Source organism: Lucilia sericata, unplaced genomic scaffold (assembly GCF_015586225.1).
Source record: "Lucilia sericata isolate MDLA Ls3-8-SP2 unplaced genomic scaffold, ASM1558622v1 Contig000041F_arrow, whole genome shotgun sequence".
In the NCBI taxonomy this organism is placed as follows: Eukaryota; Metazoa; Arthropoda; class Insecta; order Diptera; family Calliphoridae; genus Lucilia; species Lucilia sericata.
This window is the reverse complement of record NW_023994079.1, coordinates 434,088-448,743: the sequence shown is the minus strand read 5'-3', so window position 1 is coordinate 448,743 and position 14,656 is coordinate 434,088. Positions and strand designations below refer to the sequence as shown.

The 14,656-nt window shown below is 30.6% G+C and overlaps 1 protein-coding gene across 1 annotated transcript in view; it reads left to right on the top strand.

The window, feature by feature from the left end:
- The window catches only part of LOC119613959 (stress-activated protein kinase JNK), a 335,264-nt gene that overhangs the window by 269,907 nt on the left and 50,701 nt on the right, over window positions 1-14,656 (top strand). The window contains exons 5-6 of the mRNA XM_037970038.1: window positions 12,155-12,419; window positions 12,478-12,761. Of these exons, the coding sequence (XP_037825966.1) occupies window positions 12,155-12,419; window positions 12,478-12,761 (549 nt within the window). The remainder of the gene's footprint in view (window positions 1-12,154; window positions 12,420-12,477; window positions 12,762-14,656) is intronic.

Here is a 14,656-nt window from a genome sequence, read left to right as displayed (position 1 = left end):
GAAAATCGCTTTCAAACTCTAGAAACAAAAACGATTCCTATTCGAAATTCCAAAAGTTTCCAAAACCTGTAAATATTTCCTTATAAAAGTTCAAATTAAATATATATAATATATATACATGTATATATCTCTCTATATATAATATCTATATATATTATAGCTATATATATTATCTATCATCTATTACTATCTATATATCTATATATATTAGTATATATTATAGATAGATTATATATATAGATATATATCTGATATATATATCTATATATCTATTCTATAATATTATCTATATCTATATCTATATTATCTATATATATATCTATATCTCTATATTAAATGGACAGATTTTGATGAGTTTTTAAAAGCTCGGTTTCAGAAACAGTTTTTGACCTCAGACATCTGAAAAATTCCGGAACAGGAAGATTTGATAATAATAAGAATCTAAACAAATCCGATAATCGTGTGGAAAATAAAGCAGGATCAAAAAAAGCTACCAGGCGAAAATATCGAAAAGATCCTGCCCTTTGTGTTCTAAAAACCATTTGATTAGATTTTGTTATAAATTTATAAATATAAATCCTGAGATAAGATTTTTAGCTGTTAAAAGACACAATTTGTGCATTAACTGTTTGGCAGATGGCCATAAACTGCAGAACTGTAAGGTTGATTTAAGTTGCTCATCATGTAAATTGAAACGTAATACGATGTTACATAGAGAAGTTTCCGAGTCTTCGCCAGTTACAAGTAATTTAGACAATCAAAATCGCGACCAAAGAACACAACCTACAACTAGCGTGCAAAATTGTTTTGCTGCCACTTCACATCACATTCCTTTGGGGAACCGCAATGGTTAATATTGTTTGTCGTGGTGATATTTTCACAGTAAGGGCGATGATAGACACTGGTTCTCAATCGAGTTTTATTTCTGAAAAATTACAAAGAAAACTTAATTTACCAACGAGGTCAACTAATATAGAAATATCTTCACTAAATGATGCCAATCCGGGTCGTGCGGTTAGGGAATGTAGTTTTTTACATTGGGATCCACGGTTAATAGTGAATTCCATTTAGAAATATCGGCCTTGATATTACCAAAATTAACGGGTAAACTTCCAAATAAGTCTGTCGACATTTCTAATTTACGATCAGCTCTGAACATTCTCTTGGCTGATCCAAATTTCGGTATAAGTCGATCTAGTGATATTTTGATTGGATCTGACTGTTTTCCCAAAATAATGTGTGATGGTTCTAGACCAGGGGTCGGCAAACTATGGCTCGCGAGCCAAATGCGGCTCTTTGGATGTGGAGCTGTGGCTCTTTAGTTTCATACACACATTTTATTTATTTTATAAAAGAATATTTATATATTTTAAAATTTTTCGGAATTGATTAACGAGCAGTGTATTAATACTAACAAAAGAATTCGCAAAAGTTTCTACAATATACATACAGAACTTTTTAACTTTGCTTAATCGTTCTGTACATGAACGAAACAAAAACATATACTTTTTGAGTGAGAAAGAAAGAAAACAACACAATTAGCTTTTCGCTCATTTCCTTGCTTTTACAATCGTACATTTGAGAATAAATCCTCATTAAACCATTTGGAATTGGATCTCTAGAAATGCAAAGTTTAAAAGCAAGTTGGAAGAGTTAGGTAAAAAGCCAACTAATAAATGAAAATTTAGAGTAATTTTTAAACTTTAAACAACAAGTTATGATCCAATCTTTCTAAAGCCATACAAACCTATCACTCCCATTGAATTTGTTCCATGTACAAGTTAATATTGTAAGAAAATTTTTAATTCTTTAAAGTGTTAATTGAAAAGTTCCTAAAAACAAATAAACAAACTCCTACGAAGTGCAATTAAATAAAATGTAGAACATGATCATACATTCCAAAATTTTCGTGTTTTTCGAATTAAAAGATATTTTTTGGAAATTTAAAATATAGTAACTAATTTATGTGGAGAGTTTGGATACAGTTAAATACTAAAAACTTGGTCTATATGAAAACTTTAAACTTTAATCTTTTTTTTAAGAATTTTATATTTTTTGAACGCTTTCTATAAAAAGGTGCCAAAAAATTAAAAATTTTTAAATATTGCACGTTTTAATGACAGTGATCTATGAAAGATTGATATATTTTTTGCATAAAAGTTTTGGCTATAAATAAATAATTGACCAGAAAGCGTATTATGGACCCATCCTTACAAAATTCGGTAATGAGATTTTGGATCCCATGAAACTTGTTTGTGTTGATTTTCATCACTACCCAGCAAAAAGAGACGTGCAAAAAAAGTAGTAAATGCATGGGTTGAACTGATAATGAACTGGTTCATAATTAGGGGAAACATGCATGATTTTAACATTAGCGTGTCATTGGCATGCATGGGTTCGTATTTGCAAAAATAGTTCGTCATTTAAATGAGTTCTTATAACCAATGAATATTCGATGATTCTCAAGAGAATTTTCATTGGTGCACTATATTTATTTAAAAATGCATTAATGGTATTTCGATTTAATTATCAATATTTAAATAATTTTTTTGAGTGATATTGATAAAAATAGAATAAGATAAAATATAACTAACTGATTTTGATTGGATTTAAATTCATGCAGAGGAAAAATACCCATTGTGTTTTAAAATCCGTTTAGCAGTCTTGGTTTTTTCCTTCTCTTATTAATGGACTTAATATTACTAATTTTAATGGTCTTAATATTACTAATTTTAACAAAAATCTAATAAAAAATTAATGTCATTTTTAATCTTTACTGTATGAAATTCACGTTTTCGTTAAATCTCCTAAGAGAATACCAAATTAGAGTAAAATATTACAATTCCTATAGTGGAGTTACATGAGTGAATTTGGGTGCATTTTTCATGCCTTCACTGATGACAAATTTATTAGAATTTAGGCATGTATTTAAAACGCATTAAATATAATACTTACTAAAGAAATCATGAATATCCCTTCATCTTTAACGACATCAACATTTTTTGCTGGGTATACTTGTATTTTAGACTGTTGTACGTATTTTTGTTCTTATAAACTTGTTTATGACGAATTTCACCACTATGCTAGTATTGCCTGTTTGAGCGTTAAAGCGTGGGTATCTAATATGGAGGATATCAATTATGAGCCGATCATCACCAAATTTGGTTGTTATTTTTGTTCCTGTTTGTGTTGAATTTCGTCATAATACTGCTATTATTAAGCCAGTTCTGGTTGTTAAATTAAAATTTGGAAGATAGATTTTTGTTATTATACAACTTGTTCTCATACAACTTGTTTATCTCGAATTTCGTCGCTATACTGCTACTGTTAACCGTCTTATCTATACCCGAGAAAAATTACGTACATCAATACCCAACATACCCGGGTATGTCAGACAATTTATATGGCTATTTCATCTTTTTATACATTTCTAGTGTATAATTAAGATAATTGTTAAAACTAATTTAATAAAACGTCTGTATATATAAATTAAATAGTTTTTGATTATAAACCATTAAATTTTAGCAATTCTTTTTAGAGTTTTCTTATTGCTTTCCTATTAACAAAAATATCGTATGCAAAAAACATAAAGAAAAACGCCTTCATAACGTATAATGTGCATTATGCAGAATTTGAATTTGTAAAATTTTGACTTCAAGAAGCTATTACTCAGTGACCGGGTAAGATAATTGAACAAAACTTTTTGTATATTATTTATTAAGGTGTATACAATCGACTAGCTTTAAAGAAATTGTTTTTGCTTTCGTAATTAGGGAACATTTTGCAAAAAAAAAAAGATTGCTAAGTCATGGTCAAAAATTAAAATTTAAACTTAAATATTTTTGTTTATATGAGAATAAAATTATTATAATCAGCATAATTTTACTTTACTAAGTCATATACAATAAAAAAAATTATTTCATCAAAATCGGCGCATATTTGTTAATGTTACAAGGACCACAAATATTTCACATTCAAAATTATGAATAAAGACACATGACTCTGTATTTGAAACTAAATTTGTTGTTTAGTTCAATTTTTTTTCATAAGATACAAGAATATATCGCACACCTAGTACAAAAGTGACACAACTCAAAATTTTATTTTTGCGTTTTTATATTCTTTAAGCCTTAAGTTTAAGCCTTAAACTATACACAAGATACTTGTTTAACTCTACAAAAATATTAGTGTATTTTGTTGTTGTTAACTGTTCAAGAAAAAACGTTATGTCTTTCTTTATCTTTCAGAATTTGTAAAAAATTTGTTTCCTTTTCTTTAAAAAATTTTTTTGAGTTGTGTCACTTTTGTACTGGGTGTGCGATATATAATTCTAAAAATAAAACTTAACATTTATAAAGAAACTTAATTTTTTTCCGATAACTGACATATAATTTTTATACATACCGGGATATGTTGGGTATTGATACACGAGGTAAAAATAGAAAATCGGTCATAAATCGGTTTAAAATATATATATTTAACTAATTTTTGGAAAATGTATAGAAAACTTTACTCTGAAAGCATAGTCCAAATTACAAGCCGATACGATATATATAGACCTCGAGATATATCACTTCAAAAATGAAAAACATACACGGGTATGTGGGTATTGACATAACGGTTAAGTCAATTATGATCATTAGAGTATTTTTTTTAAAGGGGCCTTATATTGGGGTTGGTCAATTATGGTTCGATGTCCGCAATACATCACAAAAAAACTTGTGGAAAATTTTATCTCGATTGCTGCCTAATTAATATACATAACTATGACACTTTATACTGTATTATGGCAAATGCCTTTTAAATGATATCACTGTCGCCCCACTCTAATAAACTTTTATATCATTATATAACAAGTGTTACAAACGCATTCGAGTGACCCACAAAAATTCATTTGTAATGTTTTAATAAACAAACATTTTGTGGCTCTTTTAAAACCCATGTTTTGTAAACTGTAAGTTTTGGCTCTTCCGACTCAAAAGTTTGCCGACCCCTGTTCTAGACAAAAGGTTTTCGGAAATTTGATGGCACATGAAACCCATTTTGGTTGGATTTTAATCGGCTCCTTAACTGATAAATTAGAAACCGTTCCGACTATTTGTTATTTTTATACCAAAATAAGCCTAGATAAGCAGTTAGAGAAATTTTGGGAACTTGAAGATCTTCCAAAGACTTCAAAGTTGACACCTGAAGATAAATATTGTGAAGATTTTTATAAAAAGTCTACTGTTAGAAATAGTGATGGTCGGTATGTGGTTTTATGCGTTTCATGATTGATAAACAACTGGGGTCTTCCAAAGAAAAGGCAAGTCGTCAATTTATGAGGAATGAAATTTCTCTTTTAAAGAACCCTGAACTTAAATCAGTTTATGATAATGTTATATATTAATACGAAGAACTAGGTCATATGATTCAGGCTGATGTGACAGATGGTTCTACATCGTATTATCTACCACATCATGCTGTTTTTAAGCCAGAGAGTTCATCCACTAAAGTCAGAGTGGTTTTTAATGCCTCAAGTCGAACTTCTTCGGGATTAAGTTTAAATGATACTTTGTATACAGGGCCTGTATTACAGAATGACCTGATTAGATGGCGGTTTTATCAATACGTTTTTAACGGGGATATTGAAAAAAATGTATCGTCAGATACTTTTAAATCCCGAACAAACAGCTTTTTGTTCGAAAAGTGACATGAAATATTTCGAGTTGAAAACGGTTACTTTTGGTGCTCCCTTTTAGCAATTAGAACTTTGCTTCAGTTAGCAGATGATGTTGAAGAAAAATTACCATTGGCCTCAAAAATTTTACGTCGTATGATGTACGTAGATGACGCTTTAGTTGGCTCACATGAAATTTCTTTGGCAATTAAAGCCAGAGATCAATTAATATTAGCATTATATACCATTATAAAGGACAGTATTACTAAAAGAGAGGTTTTGTCCATTATTGCTCAGCTATATGATCCAGCAGGTTGGTTAGGTCCTGTTGTTGTAATTGCAAAAATTTTAATGCAGCAGATTTTGAGTGACAAAACCGAGTGGGACGAAGTTTTATCTTTAAGAAGTGGTCTAAGGTGGAGTCAATTTCTTAAAGATTATAGTACAATAGATAATATTAGAATTTGTCGATGGGTGGGTTTTAAACATTATACTAAACTACAAATTCACGGTTTTTCAGATGCTTCGAAAAAAACATATGGTGCTTGCGTGTATGTTCGTATACAAGATGAAGATGGTTTAGTACAAACTCATTTGTTATTGGCTAAGTCAAAGGCAGCTCCACTTAAAACGATTTCCTTACCAAGACTTGAACTGTGTGGTGCGTCACTATTGGCGAATTTACTAGATACCATTAAAAAAGATTTGAAATTTGATGGAACGAAAACAAAATTTTTCACGTGGAGTGATACCCCCAAGTTCTTGGACAACTTTTGTGGCGAATAGTTTCAAAAATAGTTGAGAAATTTGGTAAAGATTGTTGGAGACATGTCAGTTCTAAAGACAATCCAACAGATTTATTGAATAGAGGTGTTCGACCTCAGGATTTAGTATCAAATCGTCTTTGGTGGTATGGGCCACTATGGCTTGGCTCAGATTCTGTTCATTGGGAATCTTCCTTGAATTAAGATTTTGGTACTGTTGAAGAGTTAAGAGTTCAAAAGATATTTTTCAGGTCATATTGTGATTTGACTGAAAGGTTTTCATCATATATACGTGCATTACGGGTAATGGCATATGTGATGCGTGGAGTTAATGCAATTTTTAAGCTAAAAGCTTCACGATATACTTCTATTGAAATCAAGTCAGATGAATTGAATTCAGTTAAAGAAAAACTAATAATAATTGCACAAAAAGTTGCGTTTTCCAATGAATATTATAAATTATCCAGAAAAGAGCCCATTCTTCGTAGCAAATTGTTAAATCTGAATCCATTCATAGATAGTAAAGGCATTATTAGAGTCGGAGGTCGTTTGTCAAATGAGCCTTATTTATCATATAATGGAAAATTCCCAATCATATTGCCTTCGGATAGTCATTTTTCTAGACTTTATGTCAACTTTCTTCATAAAATCACATTACATGGTGGAAATCAGTTAATGTTGAGGGTTCTAAGAACTGAATTTTTCATACCTCGAGCTAAAAATTTAATTAAGTTCTTTATAGGTCGTTACAAAGACTATGTCATTCAGAAATAAGCCATACAAAACCAGATCATGGCTGCATTACCTACGTCCCGCACAATAATTTCACGTCCATTTAATATCACGGGTGTAGATTTCGCGGGACCTTTTGATATTAAGAATTACACGGGTCGTGCATGTTTCATAACAAAAGGTTATGTTTGCGTATTTGTTTGCTTCGTTACAAAAGCGATCCACTTAGAAGCAGTTAGTAGTTTGTCCACTCCTGCCGTGGTTATCCGAAGGATATATATTCGGATAATTTTGTCGGTGCTTCTAGAGAGTTAAAAGCAGAATTTCGAAGTTTTCTAGACGACATAGGTTCTGAAGTAAGCTCGGGATACACATCGTAAGGTATTTGGTGGCATTTTAACCCCGCTAGTGCACCTCATATGTGAGGTCTTTGGGAAACAGGGGTAAAGAGTTTCGAACATCATTTTCGTAGAGTGGCTAGTGTTGTAAAATATACTTTTGAAGAATTTTCCACTCTGTTGGCTCCTATTGAATCTTGCCTTAATTCTAGACCTTTGTGTCCTTAGAGTGAAAGTGTGGATTGTTTTGATGTTTTAACTCTAGTTCCGAGTTACTCGAGGAACGATAAGGTACAAAGGAAGTGTGGAAAGAGAATTGGCTACCAATTGAACGAGATGGTAGTAATAAGACCGACAGCAATTATACAGATAGTATCAGGGAACAGATATGTGACACAACGTGTGTTGATTGATCCAGGAGCAGAATGTTCTATTGTATCTGAAGAAGTGGTGCAACTTTTAAGAGTGAAAAATGTTCGAGTTGGGAACAATGGGCGATGCCTGATGACCATACGAGGAAGTATCGGGGTTAGTGCAACGGTGGATACTCATGCTGAGGTTCGTCGAAAGCACAATGTGATGGTTCCACGCAAAACCGTAGATGCAGGAATAGCAGAAGATTTTCCTGGATTACAGATAATCCTCTTTTCTACGCTGCTGCGCCTGTTCAAATAACCCTCGGTGCTGACGTTTATCCCCGGATAATAAGAAATGGTGTTGTTGGTGGATTATTGGGCAAACCAATAACACAATTTTCCATATTTGGCTATATTATATCTGGATCATGTGCTCCATATGGGAGAATTTGTTAAATCATGATATTATACTTAATTTGATTTTTTATAACTTTTCTATCTTTTAGTTGAGTTTATTTTTTTCCTTTGTTGGCTTTACGGGACTGGTGGCTACAATAGAGTAGTTAGCTTCTAGTGTCTTATGGTTTTGGATAAGTTTTGAATATACTTATTTTTTTTTATTTTATTACTTAAAAGAGGAAATAAATGGAATCTCTTAACTATATTTGAATTTGTTTTCGAGTTTTGTTCTTTTTTCTTCTGGTTGTGTTTTTTTTATTATTAGCTAAAATGTCATTTTGGAACCTGTTTGCAGTACTGCAAGGCGGCCGGGATGTTCAGGTCTGAATAATGGTAGATGTTCATCCCTGACTGTTATTTGATAGTGGTACCAATGATACCCAGGTTAAACGGACATCTAGGTGGCGCTGTTATCATCATGTTTTACTTTTATTTATATACTTTATTAGTTTTACATGACATTATTAATATATTACAATACATAGTTGTTGTTCTTACCGCCAATAAGAAAGTTAATTTTTTTCTGTAATCTGTTCGCGAGTTCGAAGATTTTAATTTAAAATTATATTTTATAATTCAAAAAAGAAATAATTTTGTGAAACAAAAATATTTAAATAAAGGAAAGTAAAAATTTTTTACTTTCTCTTATTAAAACAAATTGAAAATTTGCATTTTTTTATTTGCAAAAAAAATAATCTTCATCCAATTGGGCTAGTAATTGTGGTTTCCAATTGGAAAATTAGTTTTTGAGCCATTATGGTTGGCGACATATTTATAATCAATTAAACTTTAATTTTATTCGGAATCATCGACAGCTTATTTTTCCTCCTTACAAACGGGGCTACCCTAATGTACATATGTTAAATATAATGCTATATTAGATATTTATCAGTAATTGCAATAATTTATAAAAAATTGCAATAAAAATAAGAAAATTGGCAATAGTGATGATAATTATTCGGATACTTTTAATATTAATTTAAAATTATTTTTTATATGTACAAAATTTAAAAAATATATATATATACATATATATGTTAACGTAAACATCATTAATTAAAAGAATATTGTGATTATTTTCAAAATACATGGAAACTAAATTACTCGAAAATTTTCAGAAGTTTGCACGTGGGAATTAAATACGTAATTTTCTCATTTTAATAAGAAACCAAATAATTCTTTACCTAATAAATTTCTTTCTTATAATCAAGGCGAGGATTTTCATGCACTAAAAAATGAAAAATATGCGCTTATAACATGCACTATAAAATGGGAAAATATGCACTTAATATGTGGAAAATTTGCACCAAAAAATATTTCCTTGTGAAATTTATTTGTTATCACTAATTTTCTTTTATCATATTTGAGTAAATTTGTATAGATATTTAGAACTTTAGTTTTTAACAACACATACATATGTACATAGGTTCTTGATGACAGAGATACCGCTTTATATACTCTAATACCAATTTAACAGTGACCCTACTTAAAAAATCGACTTGGATGAAATTTTCAGTAGTACTATTGGATAGTAGGTCAGACATATCTGTCAAGAACTTTATCGGCCAAGTACTGTCTGAGTTAGACGGGATTTTTTTTTAATGAGTGTAACATTTTACCTATTGCTCCTAGCAAAAATTGCAGAAAGGAGTTTAGATAGATATTATTTCTTTACTGCTAACAAATTCTCGGTCCTTATTAAATTCTAAGACGATCTAACCATGTCTGTCCGCCTGTCTGTTGAAAGCACGATAGAGTCCGAGCGGAAAGAACTAAAGAGTTGAAATTTTCCATAAATATTTCTTATAGGTTTGTTTGGTATTGAAAATGGGCAATATCGGTCCACGTTTTCGCATAGCCTCCATACAAGTGGCCCCCGAAAAACAGCTTTAACAGTCGTAACTGTTATAAAAATGCGTGTTTTATATGAGCTAAATTCTCTCTACCAAATTTTATGAGATTCGGTCCATAATTGACCCTCATATGGTCGCCTCCAAAAAATTACTTTAACGCCCATTACTGGCTTAAAAATACGAGTCCAGAGCTGAAATTCGATATAAGTAATTTTCTTACGAGCAAAAATCTTTCTACCGAATTTTATGAGGGTCAGTCCATAATTTACTCTACCCCCCATATAAGGTTCCCCTCAGAAAATTACTTTAATGCTCACTACTGGCTTGAAAATACATGTATAGCTCTGAAATTGGACAAAAGTAAATTTCTTACGAGCACAAATCTCTCTACTGAATTTTATAAGAATCGGTCCATAATTGACCCTACCTCCCACATTCAGAAAATGACTTTAGCGCTTACTGGCTTAAAAATGAGAGTATAGCTATGAAATTCGATATACAGAAGTAAGTTTCTTACAAGCCAAAGTCTTTCTACCAAATTTTATAATTGACCCTAAAGTTGGACAAAAATATTTTGTTTTTAATATTTAATATTTTGTAAATACGAAAGAGATGTGAGATTGATTTAAGCCCTATTTCAAATATCAAATATGTTTATACCATTTACGGCATACGGTTTGATGGTGGGTATATAAGATTCGGCATAGTCGAATATAACACTCTTACTTGTTTTTAAATATAATTTGTGTTAAAAAATAAAAAATGCTATAAAAATGTTAGAAATATGCAGAATATATGCATTTTAAAGCAAAATATGCAATTTATACATTTATAACAAAATATGCAAAAAGAGGCAACAACAAATCTATGTGATGTTGTTACAAATTATTTGATTCGAAAAGAAAACTACTTAAAAGTTATTTTGAGTTACTGACTACAAACATGCATTTGCATAGAAATCCTTGCCCTTCTTATAATCTTTAAATTTGGTTTGTTTATATTTTAATAAAACAAATGCATAATAATGATCATAATCTTTTTCTGTAAAATGTGTAAAAAAATTAATTCAAAAAAGAGCAATTCTTTATGTCATCTACTTTCATTTCCACTTGTATCCTTTACAGCGATGAAGTTCTGATGAGAATCCTAGTCTACTCCTTCAATTTCTTTGTTGAGAAGTATTATGAAATCCTTATTTCGTTTTTAAGATTATTAGTAGACCTCGATGTCACTAAAATTATCCAGTTTCCTAGGAAATTTTGAAGGACCAAAATGTTGTTTCATATAAAATCTTTAATCTGATAGCATTTAAGATTAAAAAGGATAATTTAAATAAACAAATTCTTGGTTTTTTAAATGATAGGATTTATTTGCCCCTTTCAGTTGTTTATCTTACTTAACTTATAATATGATATCCCTACACAGGTAGACTACAAAAAAACAAAAATAAACTCCTAGAGTATGAATTAAAATAACAAAACAAAAAACGAAACTCTTTGAGTATTAATTAAAATACTCTGCATGTTAATTATTAAACATTTGAGATAAGTGATTCTGTATTTTGAGATTCAATGTTGAATATATTAGTTGAACTGAGTTCTTGTTGTTTTTATCAATTTTGTCCACATTTTAAAATTTTACTTTCAATTTTTAAAATTGATTTATTTAAAACACTTTTGCGAAAAAAGTAGACGCGATAAATTTGTTTGTTACCACACCTGGATTAAGGAGCAATAAATCTATACCAACCAGCCATTAAAATTTATTCCACCCAACTAAATTCGCCCATGAGATCGCACCATACCAAGTAACATATCCATACAAATTTGTATCTTTCTAAGTGCTTTTAAACAAGAGTCATGCATTTTTTTCGTGCTAAACTAGTCATTGGCACCACTGTGCGTTGTCTTCATACCGGGATGAAGTAGTTTAAATTAACAAATACAATGCAATAATGATTTATTTATATTTATATACATCTTTTTAATTTCAGGATTTAAAACCATCCAATATAGTAGTCAAAGCTGATTGTACATTGAAGATTCTAGATTTTGGACTGGCAAGGACAGCAGGTACAACTTTTATGATGACGCCCTATGTTGTAACACGTTATTATCGGGCACCAGAAGTAATTTTAGGAATGGGATATAAAGAAAACGTCGATATTTGGTCTGTTGGGTGTATAATGGGCGAAATGATTCGAGGAGGTGTACTATTTCCTGGTACCGATCACATTGATCAATGGAATAAAATTATTGGTAAATTTCTTTGTTCAGCTTAAAAAATAATATTAAAGACATTATTATTTATTAACAGAACAACTTGGAACGCCATCAACTTCTTTCATGCAAAGACTACAGCCTACTGTGAGAAATTATGTTGAAAATAGACCTCGCTATTCAGGCTATTCCTTTGATAGATTGTTTCCAGATGTTCTATTTCCCAGTGACAACAATGAGCAAAGTAGAAGAAAAGCCGCTGAAGCAAGAGATTTATTAAGCAAAATGTTAGTAATTGATCCCGAACAACGTATATCGGTAGAACAGGCTTTATTGCACAGTTATATACATGTCTGGTATGACAATGAGGAAGTTAATGCTGTAAGTATAAAAAACAAGTAAGAGTGTTATATTCGGCAATGTCAAATCTTGTACATATGTATAATAGGGTGGATGGAAAAAAGTTGAGTCAGTCACCCCCTACGAAATAAGATATGTATGTTAATAATATTTCCAAAAAAATAAAAAATATTTTTTTGCCACGCCTTGAAATACAAAAATTGCATTTTTACCCCCTATCTTAACACAAGAAATTAGCATTAATCAGCATTAATTTTATTAATTAACTAGATATACCCAGTGTGCTTCGCTACCCTCGTCGTAATGAAATAAAATAAATATTATTGTAAATTTTCAGTCACTCCGATATACATTTATGTATATCTGCAATATCAAAAAGTCCCCTTTTATAGATTATCATATAGGTTCCTATGTTCAATATTTCATAGATTTTAAATCAATAATTATTTCAATATTAAAGGAAACTCAAAAAATATCAGTCGGAGGATGAAAATATAACAGAAAGTCCCTTTTTAGATTTTAGTTGCATAAGGAGGTGCATGTTAAATTTTCAACCAGAAGTTCCTCTCATACAGATTTTTATATACTCAGGAAGCTGCGTGTCCAATTTTATTTTTTTAGGTTCAACATAATAGATAAATCAAAAAGTATTATTAAATATTATTAAAGTACCAGAAAGTCTCTTTTTATACCCTACACCACTTTAGTGGGGAGGGTATATTGGATTTGTGCTGATGTTTGTAACATACAAAAATATTCGTCCTAGACCCACCTTAAAGTATACCAATCGGCTTAGAATCGTTTTCTGAGTCGATTAAGCTATGTCCGTCCGTCCGTCTGGCTGGCTGGCTGTCCATGTAAACCTTGTGCGCAAGGTACAGGTCGCAATTTTCAAGATAATTGAATGAAATTTGGCATGCACGTGACCCAAGGACGAAGCCTATTGAAAATGGCTAAAATCGGTCTATTATTTCACCTAGCCCCCATAGAACAGAACCCCCCGAAAAGGGCTTCTGAGCTCATAATTATGTTAAATATACAGATATATCGATAAAATACGGCACAACTAAGTTTTATAGAATTCTTGATGACCCTGCAAAATTTCATAAAGATCGGGCCCCATTTGACCCTAGCTCCCATACAAAGTCCCCTTCATCCATAAATTGCTTAAATGTATCGGAACAAGGGAATATTGAAAATAAATGCTTTACTATGAAAAATAAATCACATTTAATATTCATAACTGGTGTAGGGTATCATATGGTCGGCCTCGCCCGACTATACTTTCTTACTTGTTTTATATATTTTCGTTCAACCAGGACACTACATGTTTCATACATACATATATTCAATATTTTAGAAATATCAAAAAGTATCAGTTGAAGGACGAAAACATACCAAAAGACATCTTTTATTTAATTTCATGTCTCTATGTTCAATATTATCGAAAATTCATAAAGTACCAGTTAAAGAACGAAAAAGTACCAAAAAATACTCCATTATAGATTTTCATTCACATAATGCTTAGTTTTGAGTTTCTATGTTTAATATACAGTGGACGTCCACTAGTACGAATTATATAGTGTCAGGCCCTTTCGTAATACCGAAAAATTCGTATTATTGAACAACACATTTTGTATGTTTAAATTCAAATAATACACATAAAATATTGGATTTTATTTATTTTTGTTTTATTTTTCATGAAAAATTACGTAACGGAACAAAATATAATAAATGTTTATTATTTTAAATAAATTTCTTGTACATAAACATGCATAAAAGGGACATATTTACGTATATGAATTGTTAATTTTGAAAGTATAGTGAGTCCAATGGTTGAAATGAGATATATGTAGAAGGTTTTAAATTTTAATGTTTTTAAAAAGATGTGTGCCAAAGACAATTTGCAATTTACA